This window comes from Parambassis ranga, chromosome 4 (genome assembly GCF_900634625.1).
Source record: "Parambassis ranga chromosome 4, fParRan2.1, whole genome shotgun sequence".
NCBI classification, from domain to species: Eukaryota; Metazoa; Chordata; class Actinopteri; family Ambassidae; genus Parambassis; species Parambassis ranga.
The window spans coordinates 1,725,363-1,744,431 of record NC_041025.1 but is presented as its reverse complement, the minus strand read 5'-3'; the positions used below and the strand labels follow the sequence as shown (position 1 = coordinate 1,744,431).

The 19,069-nt window shown below is 41.1% G+C and overlaps 1 protein-coding gene across 1 annotated transcript in view; it reads right to left on the bottom strand.

Annotated features, from left to right (window-relative positions):
- arhgap39 (Rho GTPase activating protein 39) overlaps positions 1–19,069 on the bottom strand; it is a 66,557-nt gene that overhangs the window by 32,190 nt on the left and 15,298 nt on the right. The window contains exon 2 of the mRNA XM_028404350.1: positions 4,383–4,814. Within this exon, the coding sequence (XP_028260151.1) occupies positions 4,383–4,814 (432 nt within the window). The remainder of the gene's footprint in view (positions 1–4,382; positions 4,815–19,069) is intronic.

Genomic DNA, 19,069 nt, shown 5'->3' with positions numbered 1-19,069 from the left:
TAAATTCTGTTTTGATTCAGCTGAATCAAAAGTACCGGAGGAGGTTTTAGAGACAATTATCCAGCAAACAGCAGCCTCTGGTAACAACAGACCTTTACTTCATCAGCTCAAATGCACTCAGTGATTCCTCTCAGTGAGCAGGGCCCTCCCATTCTGCTTATTGAACAACAGAGACGAGGAGGAGGAGGAGGAGGAGGGAGAGCAGTGTGGGATGAAGAGGAAGAAGAGGTGAACTGGGTGAAAGGGAGGGAGGTGTGAAATTGATTTCAGCATTGGCCACCCTCCGTTTTAAATGCTTCCACACACCGATCCAGGGCCTGTGCTCAATAGTGGCAGTGTGTCTATGTCAATATGCATGTGTGTGTGTTTTGTGTTTTGTGTGTGTGTGTGTGTGTGAAAGGGAAACAAAGGGGGCAGAATTATGCATTACAGAGCTGTGCTAGCATGTATTCTTGCATACTCTGAGCTCTCCTTTCACTTCTTCCATACCCTCATCCATCCCTTGCTCCTTACTGCAAAGTAAATGTTGTCCTTTTGATCCCTATCCTAAACAATTCACAATCATCCTGTTCCAGTAGAAACATGTGTTTGTAAATGACATAATAGTAATGCACTAAAAGCTACAAGCTACAGCTGTGTCTCATGGGTTCAGGGGCTGCATCCGTCACACAAGCATGGCAATGTGTCCTTCTTGGTAACGAAGGATGCAATGGTTGGATCAACCCATTCCAGGATTCATTGTGTATTCGTGACAGTTGAAACAGCAGACTCCACAAACGACAACACTACATTTTTGCAGCAGTAAAGGTTGCCAGGCGACAGCAGCAGCAGTGCATCGTGACACTAGTGGTTTACACAAGACTACCTCCATCTATGGAGACACACCTTCAGGTTTATGAAGGACAATGGATGCTGTCCCAGAATAGACATCGTTAATGTCACCAGTTCCTTTATCAGGCTTCATTTTCCTTTCAATGCTATTCTATTTCAATTCTAAAGAAACGCTGCCTATTTTGTCAGTTTTTCTGCTTCCAATGTCCCATTACTGTCAAGTTATTTTTTCATAAATTAGTAAGGACATGAACAGTGACAGCTTATAACAGCAGCTTGCTGATATGATAACGTTTCCTTTTAATGCAAAAAGAAAGGAATACTGAAGTAGTTCCCGACCATATTCCTGTCTCTTGAAGAGAGATTTGAAACAAACACCACAAACTGCACTCTAAAAATATTCTTCTTATTGTTGTTTTAAGGATAGTACAGTATATTATAGCTTACATACACAATGTACGATGTGTGACCCACCTCATCACATATTTGATGCTGGAGGTCACACACACCAGGATGTCTTAACAAAGTCAGTGATATAGGATGTGGCAGGTGTGGAGACCATGGCATCACACGTTGTGCGTATGAACAGTATATCAGTAAGCAGGAACTTGATATATTAGTGATTTAAGAATATCTCTAAAATAAAATATTGACATGGTTTTACAGATTTTGTTTTCCTCAGCATGTTGCATGTTGTTTTCAGGCTAAACTAAAAAAAAGACAAGGAGTAGGAATGAAATGAACCGAAAATAAACGTCTTAACCGCTGTGGACCCACATATCACATCTCAGCGCAGCCACAATATAAATACCAACATCAGCTCCATCTAATACTCAATAAATCACTTGTGGTTATCTGATGTGGTCGCTGCTCCGAGTCGTCTTTGCAGTATACATTCAACTATACATTCAAGATGCACAGTATAATCCTCACGTTTATTCTCGTGTGTCTCCAACCGGAGAGATGGTTTACATTACTTTACTGAGGTTATCAAACTGAGTCCAATGACCACAGTTCATTGATTACATGAGCCTTAATTGATTAATAAAAACAAAACATATATGCACACACCTAAATAAGTTGTAAGGGCAGTTTGTACTTCCTCCCACTTCTTCTACATGCATACATACATTCATAAAACTTATATACACATATATACATAATGTACTGCGTATCATTTATTTAAATGGATGCATGTGATTGTTCAATATTCTCCAGTCAGAGGAGAGATTTTTATCAAGGTTGCAATTACAGCCTGATTTATTCTGCATGTATATCAATGGACTTGCTGTTCAGCTAGAAGTGCTGCCCCTCTGTTTTTGGGAGGTGAAGTCTCTGTATAATGATGCTGACCTTGTTCAACTGTCTCCAGCTGAACAGAGAGTACAGCATCAACTGGGCAGAAAACCACTGTCATCCCAAAGCTCTGGCAGTAAATATGAGGAAAACTAATATTATGTTTTCCCCCCAGAATATAGAAGAACAAATATAACCATCCAATGAAATCTCAAACCTATCTTGTTGGACCTGCGGTCAACCTTACATACATCGAGCAGCTGGTGGTGCATATTCTCATCACTGTCATATACTGTATATCAAGCAGAGACTGAGTCTAACCACGAACCACCAATCACAGAAGGAAGATACAAAAAAATCATGGTAGCTAAAAGTAAAAATAGCAGCAGCTACTAGTAGCAGTAGTAGAGTTAGCAGACATAAAACCAGATCTTCTAAAGGATGGAGAACAGGTCTCCTTGCTGTCTGAGCTGACAGTCTGCAGCTGTGCATCCACACACAAGCACACAGACAAGCATGGACACACAGGATCAAAGAATTGAGCACAAACATGTTCAAGGCCAACTTTCTTGGACTATCCATGAATAATTCTCTTTTAGAGCAAGGGCTTTTTATATTCTATGCTTTTTTTCTGTGCACATTTTAGCCACTGTCTAGTAGGTACTCTTGAACATTAAGAAGAAAAGTGGACAGTATATTTCATATCTTATGGACAGCCATCCCTCGCAGCCTATCATTTATTAGAATGGGACTACTCTAAGACACAGGAGGCTCTGACGGAAAAAAAACCTACCTAACCTTTAGCTGGAATGTAACGCAACGTCATCTGTGATCAATCAAATATGTGGCACTGTTCAGTTACTGTCATGCTTACTGTCCTTCTCTCATCCTCCTCTCTCTCTGCCCTTTTCTCTCCATTGGTCCCTCCCGCCTTTAATAGCTTCCTTCCTGTGTGTGTGTAGAGGTGGAGATGTGTAGAGGTCAATAGCTCGCATCTGTCAGGGAGGAAGCTGTGTGGTCTATGACAAACTGCCTGTCCTGCTCTTCTTAGCGTTCACTCTCTCCAGAGACCATCTTCTGCCTCACACTGGGCCTCCACTCTAAATAGACTGCCCAACTGCTAAAGCGTCATATAGGTGAAACACTATGACAGAAAAAAATGTATTATGAACATATCATATCTGATTGTAGAAGGCGTGAAGGGTCAGTGGCATTATTAAAATGCATAGAAAAACCTGCTTAGTGATTCAGAGAACAGTAAAAAATGGCTGCCTTGAAAAATCCGTGCAACTGTACAGATTCTCCTTGAGCTGTGGAGCCTGTAATTGTCCATAAGAGCAGTGATTTGCTGTTCCTTTCAGTATCTACAGTGTGAATAACTGGCCCAAATGCTACCATGCTCGCATGCTGCGCTCTGTGCGTGTGTGCCCTCTGAAGTAGAGACATTTACAGGACACTGTGACCCCAGCCAGCCAGCTATAACCACCAATCACTGCAGACTGCAGCAGATTACAGCAAACCAACAGTGGTTAGACAGAGGAGAGGAGGGGGTGTGACGGGAGACAAACTGAGAGTAAAAAGAGGTGAGAGGTGCTGAAGGTGAGAGAGAAATGAAATAAACCATCAGTGACAGAAACAGAGAGGAAGGGCAGGAAGGTAAGACAGTAAAATGTGTGAACCCCTGTCCAACACTGCAAAAAACACATACTCCCACATACTACTGCTATTGAAACTACTAGAGTTTTAGGTTTGTTGTTTTCAAACCTACGCACATGGTAGGGAGAGGAGAGCACAGAGGAGTAAAGAGTAAATGACATCAAATGACTCGTACAATGAAAAAAAAAAGGTTTACTCATGTTATTTAGTTTCAAATATATCTTATAAAAAAATCTGCTGTCCTTTGCTTTTTAAGTTTATGATAATAATTGCCCATACTTCACCATAACCCAGTCCATTCCTTTTGTGTTTTGCTGGATCAACATTCCCTGATGACATCAGCAGAGGTTTTTATAAATGTATATTTTCCAATTGTTGGGGTGACAGTGACACTATGTCTTTAAATCACTCCACAATGCCCATAGTCGCACCACCTTTGTGTAATAATGTCAAGTGTGTACACTCGTCCTGTAGACAGAAGTACTTGAACTAGTGCTCTGACATCACAACACAGTGAGTGTGAAACATTGGTTAAGCATAAACTTGGATGAAGTGCTGCCTCCTGTTACAGAGGTATGTTGTGGTGCCAGCAGTCTTACCTGTCCGCCTCTTCTCTGTTGCCCTGTTTTTCAGAAAGCTCCTGGTCGAGTGAGGAGGATGTGCTTCCCTCTCGACTGACCCCGCTGTTGCGTCCTGGGCTATTGTCAGCAGACGCTCTCCCCCCTCCTCCTCCTCCTCCTCCCCCGCTTGCAGGACGAGGGTTGGTGGCATCTGTGTGCTGCTTCAGAGTCTGCAGTTTGGCCAGGGGGATGATGTCACAGCCCTGAGGCCGGTGCCAAACTGTACGCTGGGTGGAGGCATTGTAGTAGTAGAAGCGCGAGGTGTTGGGGTCAAACAGCTCCCACCACTGGTTGTCACCGGTGCGCTTGATGCGAACACCCTGCGGAGGATCCCACACGCACTCGCCTGTCAGCAGGTTAGCGTACATGCGCTCCCGCGTACGTGGCTCAATAATCTCCACCCATTCCAACCTGCATGGACACAGTTCACAAGGAGACTATTAGCAAAGTGAAATAATCTACACTACACCAACAACTGAGACTCATATTTAAAGGCATGCACACATTCTGCTGATTTCTGAAGCAGAGCCTATTGTATTTTCTTGTATTTTTCCCTCCTGCTGCAGGTAGAGAGTAGAGATTTTTTTTCCTTGACTACCTGCTCCCGTTTGAGGCCAAATCAATCCTGCCGGTTCCCGCGAGATTTGCAGGTCCTGACGCAAATCCTGCAGGTGGTCAAGTAAAAAAATACCAGGTCCCATAATTAAACCTGAGTCAGAGCAGCAAAGCAGAGAGGTGAGGAGTCAACAGCTGCAATGGGGAATTAAGATGGTCAATACAAAGTCCAAGCTACTGACGTGTTACAAGGCAGAGGGCTGGATTTTGCTTGTTGCTGTAACAGAGGTCTGGTCTATGCTGGTAAAAGTGGGACATCAGGTCAGGAGAGGGAGGCGAGGCTATGACTAATTGTTATGATTTTGTTTGTTTATTTTTAATCTCAGAACTCTCATAGCCTAATTTCTCTCAGGGAATACCAAAGGAACATCCATCCATCCATCCATCCATCCATCCATCCTCATGACTACAAACACGTAACAAATAAAATATTGTCCTGCAAATTAGGCTATTCAAAGTTAATATGGAATGCAAAGAGCTTTACAGAGAGATTGCATATTGTGAAAAAGAAAATGGCAGGCCACTCACATAGCTGTCTGCTCCTGCATATGCCTACACACACACACACACACACACACACACTTTAGTTTTAATGTATTTGTTAGTAATAAAGAAGGCGGAGAGGAAGAGCGATGACTCACACACACCTACACAGCAAAACATAGACGCATCCATGTGGCAAGTATAGAAGACACGCACACAAACAGTTTGTAAATGACCCTTCTCAAAGCATTTTCCAAACACACCACCTACATACTTGTTGGCATTTTGTTGCTGTGTGCTCCTTTAGACAAAGTTGTTCAGATCAAAGGTCACCAATGAACCGATAACACTAGCAGGAGGGGAGGGGATCCCAAACGTATATAGAAAGAACAGAATCCAAACTCAATTAGCAGGTTTTATTTTCAGTGCACCAACAACAAATAGAGAGATATTATGCCTGTGCCATAAATCTGAAGTACCAGTATATACCAAAACCAATAAAACACACTGTCACTGTGCCACACCAAGGCAGCGACAGGTACCAACAAACCCCGCATTAAGAAGCTGTGTCATCAGACAATCAAATAATAACCCAAAATTATGAATCAGTTAATGGCTCAGAGGAGGTTGTTTTGTATTGTAATAACCTTTAAAAACAATAATTATCCTGTAATGCATTAGCAAATGAAGACACCATGCCACTTAACAGGACAGCTTGATGTTGTCTGCGATGGATTACTGAGCTCAGATTTCAAGTCTCTGCAAGCTGATACTAGAAGTGCAGGGAACCCATGAGGGGACTTCCAAAATGCTATCCAAATCTGGTCTTGGGGGATTTTCTCAGTGCACAAAAAAAATCAAACAAAAAGCCAGAGTGAGTTTTACTCACACAACACTGTGCAGGGTTCATATGGTGAAATATCCCTGTAATTTAAAGCAACAGAGACAGGTTCAGGCTTTGTTGTTATGGAAAGTAACTGCAGTTAAATATAACATTTTTGCAGTCTGAAAAAAAATAACTTAGAGATGTAAGGGCAGTCTTCATGTTTGGGGTCATAAGCTACCAAAATACAGTTTATCAGATGAAGGTGCTTGTGACCCAGTGAGACTGGCTTTTTTTCTTTTTAGAATGTACCTTTACACTGACATGTTCTCCGCTCTATACATGATAGATTCAGGGTTAGGGTCAACACTGCCAAAACACCACGGAAAGAAACTGTAACAGCATGAATCTAAAGACTTTGTGCTTTTCAACGTGTAACTTCCTGTGTAACTTGACCTGACGTTAGAAAATTCAATTAAGTTAAGCAATTAAATTCCTGGTGAAAATTCTAAGCTAAAATTTCATCAAAATCAATTTTAATATTCATGTTACATTAGAAAGTGCCATAAAACAATGATTAGCATTCAATAAAAAATAGAACAAAAACTACATGCTGCAGCACAATCTGGAAGCCATAACATTACGTTGCTGTGGTCAAATGGCAAAAATTAGGCAACTTTTCGAATGGAAAACTGCTATGTAGCATTTCAGTAGGTGATGTTACATAGCATCAAAAATAAAGCCATGTTTTACCATCTTTGCGAGCCTACTAGCACCCTGACTGACTCCACTCAAATCAATACCAGGCTGCTACTGAGTGTGGGGCTGACCTGGGTCTAATCTGGGAGAAGGCAGTATATTTGACATCTACCATACCTACAAAACACAAAAGGAATTACTGCTAAAAATCCTCCTAATTTTAGTGAGCAAATCAGTGATGGAGGTCCTGCTCAAGTGCATCTGAATCTCATGATCCACTGCAGCCTGAGCAGTATTGACAGTGTAGCTTAACAGCTACATCATCCCCTCTTCCTCTGGATGAGGGAGGGATCCTGCATCGACCACAGTTCTGACAGCTGATGTATCACAGAGGGACTACAGTGCAAACACAGCCAAATAAGTCCCTATGTTTACCCATGATGCAACTGCTTCCATAACACTATTATTTTGCTACAATTAAAGCAATACCCAAATAATAAAGAAGGATGCATCCCTTATGTGACAACCATATTGTTTTGTTAGATTTGTAGGCATGATGATTCCAGACGTTTCCATCATCCCGTGGAGTTCTCTGTCGGACTGCATCACCTCTGCTCTCTGGGCAGAGCATGGTTGAGCATTGGAGCAGCCACAGTTATTGCTAGCTTCCAAGTGTGCTTGTGTGTGTGAGAGAGAGAGAGAATAGAGAAAGAAATGGTACATCCCCTGTCACAGTGAATGCTTGTCAAATGGAGCAGAACAGCCCAGTTAAATAGAGAGATCCAGAGCGGAGATAGTAGGATTAATTGGCCATAATTGGTTGATGTGTTGGTGTTCCAGATGACCCAGTTTAGGTGGCTACTCTCCTCTGCCCGCACTGCAGACCGCCTATGTACAACTGTTAGCATATCCTCTGAAAGCTAGGCTAAACATGTCCTATCAGACAACCTGAAGTGTTATTAGTTCATATTTTATAAAATACAGTATACATACTGTATTTTATAAAATATGAACTAACTAAAGTATTCTGCCTGGATTAAGGTCGTTCAGTTGCATAACGATGAATTAGCATTTAAATGTGAGCTGTACACTGACCGGAGATACAGTCCCAAAAATGATACCTGGGCCACATCGATTAGCGATGCGCTGATCTCATACTCTGTATCAGTATCAGGCTATAACTACTATAACTAAGCAAAATTATTGGAAAACCAAAATATAATCCATCTGCTCTGATCATTCTGTCACAGTCCAAAATGAACACCTGCTGACAGCATCACACGAGCAGCAGAAGCACAGACTTCACAAAGCATGTTGAGGAACTTTAACTTTATTTGCCACTTTATTTTCACTGTAAGGCTGATCTAGCATCAGATGACACATGTGAACAGAAGAAACTGTGCTGCTCTTATGTTGTGTTTTGGTGTTGTCCTGGTGCAGCATCTCTGGTGTGTTACAGCAGACAGTTAACAATGGAGTAAAAGCTCTCCGTAACAGTTAGGTTTGTCACATTACAATTATTTTAACTCGATCCTGACCACAGACAACTGTCACCTGCAGGCTGAACAGCAGCAGCGGAGGAAAGAGACAGACAGTGATGGACGGCTTTGAAGTTTATTCTCTCTAAAAGTCTGTTTCTTGTCATATTCTCTACTTCATTAGCATTTTAGTCTAGCTTTCTTTTAAATAATACTGGTTCTATAAGGTAAATCACATTTAGTTATTTCAACAACTTTTTGTAAAAAAAGTGCCTTATTTCCCTGCTACAGCTCCAGCACCTCACTTCAGAAAACTCTATATTTACTTTTATTTTATTAGAGTAGAATATTTGCTTTATTATTTCTTTGGCTGAACATGTTAAACAAAGGGTTAGAAACAACTCACCTATTCAAAGAAGTGACAAAAAGGAAAAAGGTTTTCGATATCAGCAAATACGTTTTATTAGACACTGTATCAAGTAATCTCTAGTATTGATCTGATATCAACATCTGTCTCATCCATGTAGCTGGCTCTTTGGCTCCATGCTGTTGCCCTGTGTGTTGTGAATGAAATCTACCAGCATGCTGTGCTTGCTACTGAAGCATGACGTAGCACAAAATGTGAACAGATTGACGCTTGACCTTATAGATGAGTCCTGTTATGTGATCAAGCTATTTAGTCAATATTACAGCTGTTATAGTGTGGGCTCAGTGCATTCAAATACATACTTTGTTTTAGATATTTTAATAACAGCAAAGAAATGTGCCAGCATGGTTATTAGGACTGAAACAGATCAGATCGGTGCATCCCTAGTTTTGCATTTATATTAACAATCCTTAATTAAAAAATAATTCAGAAAGTTTAGTTCTATCCTTGATCATGTTTTGATATGGAACTAAGCTATTGGAGTAGTAGTCACAATATATTTAAAGACACCTTCTGTCCATCTCTCGTATATCCTGTTTCTTTTCCTCCCTAAAAGCAGAGCCCCACACTCACACACTCCTTCACCACAGCTCAGCAGGGTTTGCAGCAAGCAGCCTTTGATAGTGGGGATATGAATTAGTTTTGCAGGATACACCAGCTGTTAGCGTGATTAAATCTACACACTACAAGTCACACACTTCAAGGCACACACAGTATCGTGCACATGTGCATGCCAACATGATCACTTACATGATGCTACACAGACTGTCACAGTTAAACAACTGTCTCTGGCATGAGCTCAGTGAAATCTATTTTTAGTTGGACCATTCTATCATCTAATTCTGGCCAATCCTCTGCCTACAGTATTTTAGCAGGAAGGCTTTTGGTACTAATGCAATATAAATATGCTGTAATGGTGTATACATTCAAAAAGCTGAGAGAAGCTGCACTAACACTGTTAAAACTGCTGCTTAATTTATTATTTTAATGACATACAATATGTCACATTACTGCCACAGGTGCTGTAAAACTAAACAGAATGTCATTTAGGTTATATATATATTCAGTAATAATATTACACTCTGTATCACTGCCTTGAGCAACTCTCAGTGGATTGAATACATTTTCTCCCAAGCATTCAGGATGTTTTTTTTTAAAGAAATGTTAAGAATCTAACATTTTCCATGCTTGTTTATTGTATTGTGCACTTCATTAACACACACTGCTGACTGACGGGTGGCCTGATTGACCCAGATGTTCCAGCTCCACAGTAGAATCTGAGTGCGCCACAAGACAGCAGACAAATCAATACAGTATGTGCAACAAAATGAAGTGAGGGCAGAGTTCACAGTGATGGACTACCCACTATGCCTGAAGAAAATCTGAAGTCAGGGTAATTTGATTTTCTTTCACTTATGGAGCCACGCAATGGTCATCAAGACAACAGAAGAGCACGGCCGAGACTTACGATGTTGTGCTGGCTTCCTGTGCATTTATTTTATGCTCACAAAAATGTTTCAATCATTTAAATTGGTGATAACAATCAGATAGATTTAAAAAAAATGCTTGTCATGTTAAATTCTTCCCTTTGTTGCCAATCTCTCATACTGGTGACAATGACATTTATCCTCAGCTAGCAAGCTTCTTTCTTCCAGAACTTTTTCCTATCATCGTAACTTCCAGTTTCTTCCAGTCTCTTCAGGGTGTGGTGAACTGCTTTGTTGGACACGTTAAGACATTTTGTAATTTCTCTTTCAGTGTATCCTTATTTCCTTATTTCCTCAATGTACCTCTTCCTCAATGTTGACTCAGCTGTTTATTTCTAGCCGTTTCTGTGTTAGTTTGTCAGAGATACTGTATGGACTTATGTATTTCTTGGGATTTTTTTATATGCAAACTCTCAAAAGCCGAAGAGCTAAAGTGAATACTGTAAACTGTGATGCTAAATGGTCTGGTAACATCAATGCATATTTAAAGGTTAAAGGTAGGGTAGGAGATTTCACTCTGATGCACTTTTTGTTAAATTAGTGTAACTTCTCTTTACAATCTGATTCGGCAGTTTCACTTTAAAACGAAGAATATGAATCATCTGTGGAAGCTATAAAACACTAAAAACATCAGCCAATCCTCCGGGTGGACCCTGTGCAGAGTATTGGCTGGTTGTCACTCTCTTCCTGCTCTACGCACCAGAGAGGTACGTGCATGATGGCCGAAATCACAGACCACAGCTCATCTTCAGGTGATGTGTTTCCATGTGTTGGGAGGCGTGGCTTCAGGGTGAGCTCCAACAGAAAGGGGCGTGTGTTTACTTTCAAAATCTGGCTGACTCACTGAGCTTTCTAAATCTCCCACCCTACCTTTAAATGGCGGGAAATGGGGCATATCATTAAAAAGCAAAGTCTGATCATGAAGTACATGCATCCCAAAATCCATAGAATTTATACTTTTTTTTTTAAGAAACTCATTGAGAACAGAAACTTGCAGCAACTTTCACACTTTTGGTTTTGTAGTGTATAATTAATGAAATGTGGAAAGAATTATTCAAAATGTAAAGAAAAAAAGACTCAAAACGGTGCAAAAAACTAATCAAAACAAGGGAGAAGACAGGAAATAATTTGGAAAATGGTAATAAATTAATCAATATATATTTTGTCTCTCCTTGAAGGCTTGTAAACATTTATCTCAATTTAAACCTAGGTGTGAGGAGAAATGTATGATCACAAGAACCTTAGTCAAATCAGCCAAAAGTAATGTCATATCTATTCAAACAGCATTTTGCTAGTAATAAAATTACTGAGTGATAAAGATACATTAATTTACTAGCTGTATCAATTTGCTGTTGTTTACCATTAAGCAATAAAACAATGAATAAACTTTACAATTTAGCAGCAAGGTCAGCTCCAGGAGCTGCCATTTTATGCTCAGAAAGAAGTTTGCTAAATGAGCTAACCTGTATCCAGTTAGCTGTAATTCTAGCATTCATATACCATTAATGATTTTGTAACATTACTTGATAGAGTAATCTGCAAACAACAAGGAAGCATAGTTTGACCTTGTGAGTTCGGATATATTGTGCTAGATTACGGTAGGTAGCGTGCAGCACATCTGTGTTATTCAACATATGACTGTCACTGAGGCAGTGCACTCCAGAGCAAGCATGCACATCCCCTCTGTCAGATTTAAGTCCAGATTCACTAAAGACACATTAAAGACCAATTAATACAATTATTTTATATATTGCTATCCCTCAAAGCAGGGAAAAAATGTCATTATGCTACAGAAGTCACAGAAAAAAAAAACATCACCCACGAAACGACCTCTTTGAACAGTGTGCGCGCCTCTTGTCTGACAACGCTCACCTCCCTGTTCCGCACTCATACAGGCAACCTTCACCTCTCATTTAGATTCCAGATAAACAACAGCACTGCTGCAAAGGAAGAAATGAATAACCATTTATTATGCAAATGAGAAGGAATAATCAGCCGGGGAACACATCTACCTTGTTCAGACCAAAGAAGATAAGCAACAGTAGGTCCCCTGGGACAACACACACACACACACACTTACACACTTATCCTACATATGCTTTTCTTTCCTATGACTATCATATGAGGGGAAAAACAAGAACAAAAGAACTGCATTTCTCTTATAGAAGCACTCCCTCTCTTTAGATGGAAGGGGCATTTGTAATTTAGTTGTTGCTGCCCAGCCTGTACAGTTCAGTACACATGTGCTCTTACAGCCAACCTGAGACCTTTTTGAAAAAGAGCAGTCTCTTTAGATGCCTCCTGCTTCTGCCAGTCTCTGATTATGTTAGTGATGATCCTGTCAGACGGTGGAGTCGGTCTACTGTACATGATGGATGGGAGTGGATCGGCATCATGCACATATCACATATCACAGGCATGTCTACAGGCGCCTCTGAAATCTTAAGGCAGCTTGTAGGTTGTATTTGTTGAATATTCTACATCAGGGTTCCTCATTTCTAACCTTAAGGAGTCTGAACATATGGACTATACTGGACCACTGAAACCGTAAGCTAAATCATATTCTATCCCAGTGCCAGTAACAGCAAATACAGTACGAGTCTAACAGTAATCCGTGTCCCTGATAAGATTTCTCTAACTCTATCTGATTAGCTGTGGACTGTGCCGGAGGCTCCGGTTCCTCATCTCATCTCCTGCCAGGACAGATACTGTAGTCTCACACACTGACACATCTGGCATCTGGCACACAGAGAAATTAAGGATGTCACAGCATTCCCAGCTGCTGATAATACACTTCCAGATAGACGCAGTCAGCAAAGCCCTTATATAATTCAACAATGTGCTGTCCATTCTCTTACACAATCAAATTATTTTACAGGAAGATGTTCAACAGTAAACATGGTTTTTATAAAAGGGAAAGAGAAAATGAAAAATAACAGTTCCCTGTATGGCCACTTGATGCTGCCTAAACAAGTGCATCAATCCTCATACATGTGTTAAAAAGTCACATTTTACAGCAGAAACAAACGTGTTTTTTGTTTGTTTTTTGTCCTATTGTTTTGGACTGTTGATAATTGCCCAATTCATGACAACTATGGTGGTTACTTTTTATAGAACTCACTCATTTTAAAGCCCAGCTTCCCTTCTTTGGCTATATTTGGATTAACCAGGATGGTGGACTTAGGTGCTGCCTCCCAATAAACTGCTATTTAGAAACCATGGGTGATGTCATAAAGTTTGTTCATCTTTCTTTACAATCTATGGAACAGATTAAATCAGCCAATATGATCAGTTTCATTGTGTCCCTTCAGCAAACACAGCTTGTCAATATAAGTTAAAAACGTATATAAACTACAGCATGGTCACGTAACAAAAATGTCAAGCTCATTTCCCTTCCTTTTTGATGTAAAAATTACCTTTACTGTGGTCCTATTTAGCCAACGGGTGCAGTTATTTAAAAAACCCTGATCTGCACACTATAACAGACTTTACATTGGGAGAAAACAGCTACAATTGCCTACATAAACAGCTTCTGAAGATAGAAATAAGCAGTTTATCTAGACATAAAGGACAAGGCACACCATTTGAAGACAGTCAGGTGGATTACCAGAGGTGAATAAAGCCATCTTTAGGGGAAAAAACCCATCTCTAAACAGAGGGCGTGCCCTGAAAAACCACTTCCACAATGCAGTCCTAACCTTCCTCCTTAGGAAGCATCACCACTATTCATACCTTCATTTGTGAGTCTCATGGTGTTAAAAGCCTTTAGTTGTGTAACTAAACACAGAGGGTCTTAGACAAGACTTTTGTGGAAGTTACAATCCAGCACTGTTTTACAAGACACTGATTCGGATGATATTCAGTCTTTAGAACAAATACATTATGACAATAATACACTGCTGAGTTTCTCTCCCCCTGTTAAAACACTTATATTTGATTTCTCCACATTAATCCCTCTGTTCCATCTGAGTCCCTGCAGTCTTTTTTGTTGTGCTGGATGGGTTTGTCTTCTTTGCCCTTGTTCCCCTTCTCTTCATTTCTCTTTTCTGCTCTGCTAAGCAGCATGCAGCAGTGCAGGACTCTGTGATTCTAATCAAGATTAAATAGTGTAATCTGTGTGAGACTGTGTGCGCCCTCAGAGGCGACACACACAGTGAAGAAGAGAAAGGAGCAAAGCTTATACAGTAGATGTGCACAGGGGAGGTTGGATTAACCTGAACACATGTCCCCTGTGTGTCCTTTTTATAGTCAATCACTGCACATGTAGAGGAATGTCTTCCTGAACACGTCGGATGGCTTAATCTTTGGGGGGAAACTGCTATAATCAATATTTTAATATAAACAATGGATTAATGAGGAATAAGTGATTGATAGGTTTGTGGCCTTAGAGAGGAAGACATGAATTGACAGTAAGATGAAGATGACCCCTGGAAGGGACACCACCGACAACAAATTATAACATGATCTAATAACACAACAGCATTTTGGCACAGAACGGGGTCTCTCCCTGAAATGTGTCAAAGCAATTATCCATAGCAACCTCCAAATGACCAAAGTGTCAACTGGCTTGGCCCTAACGGTTCTCAAATTCAACACTCATCACGAGACAATCTGCCATTGTTGCAGTGGATCTTTATAATTCTATATTTATGCATGTTTGTAAGCATAGACCAGACTTGGGTCCACCACTTTCAAACCAGACCCGAACAATCAATCACTTTCTCCCAAAAAGCCAAATTAATGTCTGCAGAGAAGGTGATGGCATCCATTTTCTGGCCTGCAAAGGGAGTATTGCTGGTGGACTGCCACAAAAAGGTCACACATTACAGGAGCCTGTTTACGCCTACCTCTGAGACAGCTTGGGGAGACAATCAGTAAGAGGATGCACTCTGCAGCCAGGAAAATGCTCCTGCCACATTCACATTGCTGCCATCATCCAACACCTATCCTGTTCACTTCAATAGGCCCCTAAGACAACTATTTCCTCCCCAAGACAAAGAAGGAGCTCAGTCAATGTCTATATGCTTTATGATGCTAGACTAAGACCTCGCTCACACTGGGGAAATCAATCCGGCTAGAGCTGGATTCGGGCCTCCGGATACATCTTAACAACATGAATCTGGATATATCCAGATTGATTTCTATTTGCCCTGAGTTTATTTTTCGACAGGGCTACAAAGGAATAAACTGCTTGTTGAACTGAAAAAAAACAAAAGAATGAATGACATGGGACAAAAAAAATGCACGGTGCATGCACGCACATGGCCCTACAGCGGCCTGAACTGATTCTGTATTTTACGAGGTGCCACCTAGCGGTTTGGAGGACGCCAGATTTGAAAATAGGTCTGAACGTATCCAGCTTAAAGGCTATCCGGATTCAGCCCTACTCTAGCTGGATTGACTTTCTCCAGTGTGAACAGGGCCTAAGGGTGTTCTCACATTTGGTATCGTTAAAAAGAATAAAACTCAGTCCTCTTCAAGTGGACCAAAAATTGGACCAACAGAAAAAGAACTCAGTTCTTTTTGTGTTCACTGTGAGTTTATTACAAAGAGGTTCTCTTTATGGTCCAGTTCAACTTTGTTGGGGCCTCAGTCCCTGTTTCTGTTCACACCAGGTCCTCTAGAGCAGTGGTCCCTAACTACCGGGCCGCGGACCAGTACCAGTCCGTTGGTCATTTGGTTCTGGGCCACAGGGAAAGACTGAACAAAAAAAATGCAATAAATTATCAGAGTCTGAAATTGAACAGATACATCCGCTTGTGCCTTTAAGCACGTCCTGTCAAGATGTTTATCTTGGTCATGTGATACGGCACCCCAAAAATTAAGCCCACAAGCTAGCAAAAATGAGTAAAAAACAAACGTCTTTGGAGAGCTTCTGTGGAAAGGGGAAAAGGCCTAATGAGGAGACAGAAGAAATGCCATTTTGTATCACACCAATGATTCTGAAAACTACACTGGAGAGATGCTGCTTTAGCCTCCTCTCTACAGTGATGCTCCACTGACAGACATACTGCTGGCCTTTACAACACACCCAGCCACAATCAATGCTTTTACAAGGCAGACGGCTGATCGAGCATCTGCTACCCTATCAGATGTCCCCTCCGTGTCTCTGCCTTTGTTGTTCCTCATCTGTCCTGTTTCCCCTACCTTCTCTCCATTCAGAAGGCTTTCAGTCACACTTGCTGTTCTCTCTTTCACACACTCATCTCTTAATCTGGGGCTGCAGCAGCCTCTGACCCTGCTGCCCCTGTGAGGAGGTGGTAACTAGGAGTGGGGTGTGGGGAGTCCTGGTTATTCTGTGGAGAATGACGGAAACGCCTCCTCTGACCCGCAGAGGTCACCACATCCTCTTTTTCAATTTAATGTGTGTGAGTGAAAAAACAAACAGTAGTCTGTATGAAGGTTGCATCATTCTCTCCAACACTTGCTCAAATAAAATAAAATACAAAAAATAAATTAAATAATTTCTGTCAAGCCAGAGAAAAGTCATAGCATGAAATAAAATTCCTTTTTTTTCTGTCTCCAAATCTTAATGGCCCTCTGGTAACGGCTCCCCTCTCTGCAGCAGTGCTGCCCTTCAGCTGCCTGTCCACTCTGCAGCTTATCAGCAGCCAGGAGCTTTCAGCACAGTTCTGCCTCTCTCAGGGACAGTTTAAGGTATTTCCGTCTTGGCAGCACAAAGACTGAAGACAGATCACCCTGATGGGATCTGTTGTCAGATCAGATCCCCTGACTCTGTGGACGACACACCTTCAGCTTAGCAAACATCCTCTACAGATGTAAGCCACAAGTATCTATTACTATTGACCTACATCAGCTCTACTGTCTGCTGAACATGGCAGTCATTGAAGTTTTCTTCGATATACTGAAAACTGACTCTCCCTTCTGTTTGCAGCCCATCATCAACAGGAAAACGTAACATGAACTACTATTTGCTGTTCCCATGTCAAATGCTTGTTAAGGGTTGGACTCGTCAACATGGTGAACAAAAATGTTGCTCATGGCAAATGGGAACATTATGCCTTGTGTTGTGTTTTTAATGTTATGAATGCATGTGTTTAACCTTTATCTAAACCTAACACTGTTTTCTAACACCTAACATTAACCAGTTGTTTTTAATGTCTCACTCTTACTGTGAGTGAAGAGGAAATATAACCATGAGCGCCAGTTATGAAGCACTTAACAAAAGTAAAGCAACAACAAGAGGACTACAAACTTAACAGTCATGTTGGGAAGACCGCTGCAGGGTTAGTGCCAACCACCAGCCCTCTGACCTTGGAATACAGACTTTTATGGCTACATGAGTTCCATGATCAGCTGATGTGTCTATATGCCAGGCCATCCATTATAAACATAATGGGGATGGAATTAGTGAATGTATGTGTCGTTTATTTGTGCAGGTGTGTTGTTTGTTAGCAGCATTACCAGCTTTTCACAATTTAGAAAAAAATTTTATCAGTGGCATGCCTACACTGAGTGCATCTGAACCAACAATTTGATACAACATCCATCAATCCATTTTCTTAACCTACTTTGTCCTATGCTACAGGTTCACAAGATGCTGAAGCCTATCTCAGCTCTCAATGGGCAAAAGGGGGGGGGGGGTTGCATACTTGGGAGGTCACCAGTCTATTGCAGGGCCACTATTCTACACCATTATTTACTTTTTAGACTTAAATTATATTTACTGTCCTTTGCTTGCACTGTTTTCCACTGCTACATCACAACATTAACCAGATGTTCGAAGGGAAACTTCTCCTTAATATTCATGGGTTCCTCAGTAATGAGTCTCGCCCTGCATATTAATATTAATTTATTTTTTGCCTGAATATGAGCAAGTGGCACAGTCAGACCAATCAGCCCGTGTATAGAGGAAATAGGTGAGATTTTGCTACAGAGAGTCAGGTAGAAATGGAGGCAACAAGGAAGGGACAGATAGAAGAGGGCATTAGAGGATTTGAATGGAGGATGGGGGTGGGAAGGCAACTGGTGATTTCAGCTGAATGAAGGAGTTAACAGGATAATGGAAAGAAAGGCAAGAGGTAAACAAAAGGCAAAGAAAGAATAATGTTTATGGGCCTCAGGCATCTGCAGCCATATGCACCATTTGTGTGTTGTGTAGGTGCTGTGAGAGTTGTGACAACTATGGATGGATAAAAGTTAAAGTTCAAACAAACATTTCACACAATTTCTTAATAAAGTTATAAAATGTTACCAAAAGTCTGAAAAAATCTTCCTCGTTCCTTGTTTCTAAAGCTAAAATTTGGTACTATTACCAGACATACATCACACACAATGCATCCCAAAAACAGAGGCCAGAGTAAAACGTCTGAATGAACAGTGTTATGATGGTGGGGTTTTTTAGGGTTCCATAAGTAGGCTGACAAATTGGAACATGCAATGACTCTGAAATACCATAATCATTAAACATCCACTGTGCACCCACTCCACCGATAAGTGCACATGTTAAGAGAAGCCAAATTAACGAGAACGGGCTCTTTGATGGAATTCAACAGATGGAGCTTTCAGCCACATGGAACAGGAGTACTGGGTGCAGGCCTCATCCAGACTCCACGGGTGTCATTATTCCCCCTTGGCCGCACACCAGTAGGGCTCTAGCCTCTCTTTTCACTCACAGTCTTTTATTTTGCTTT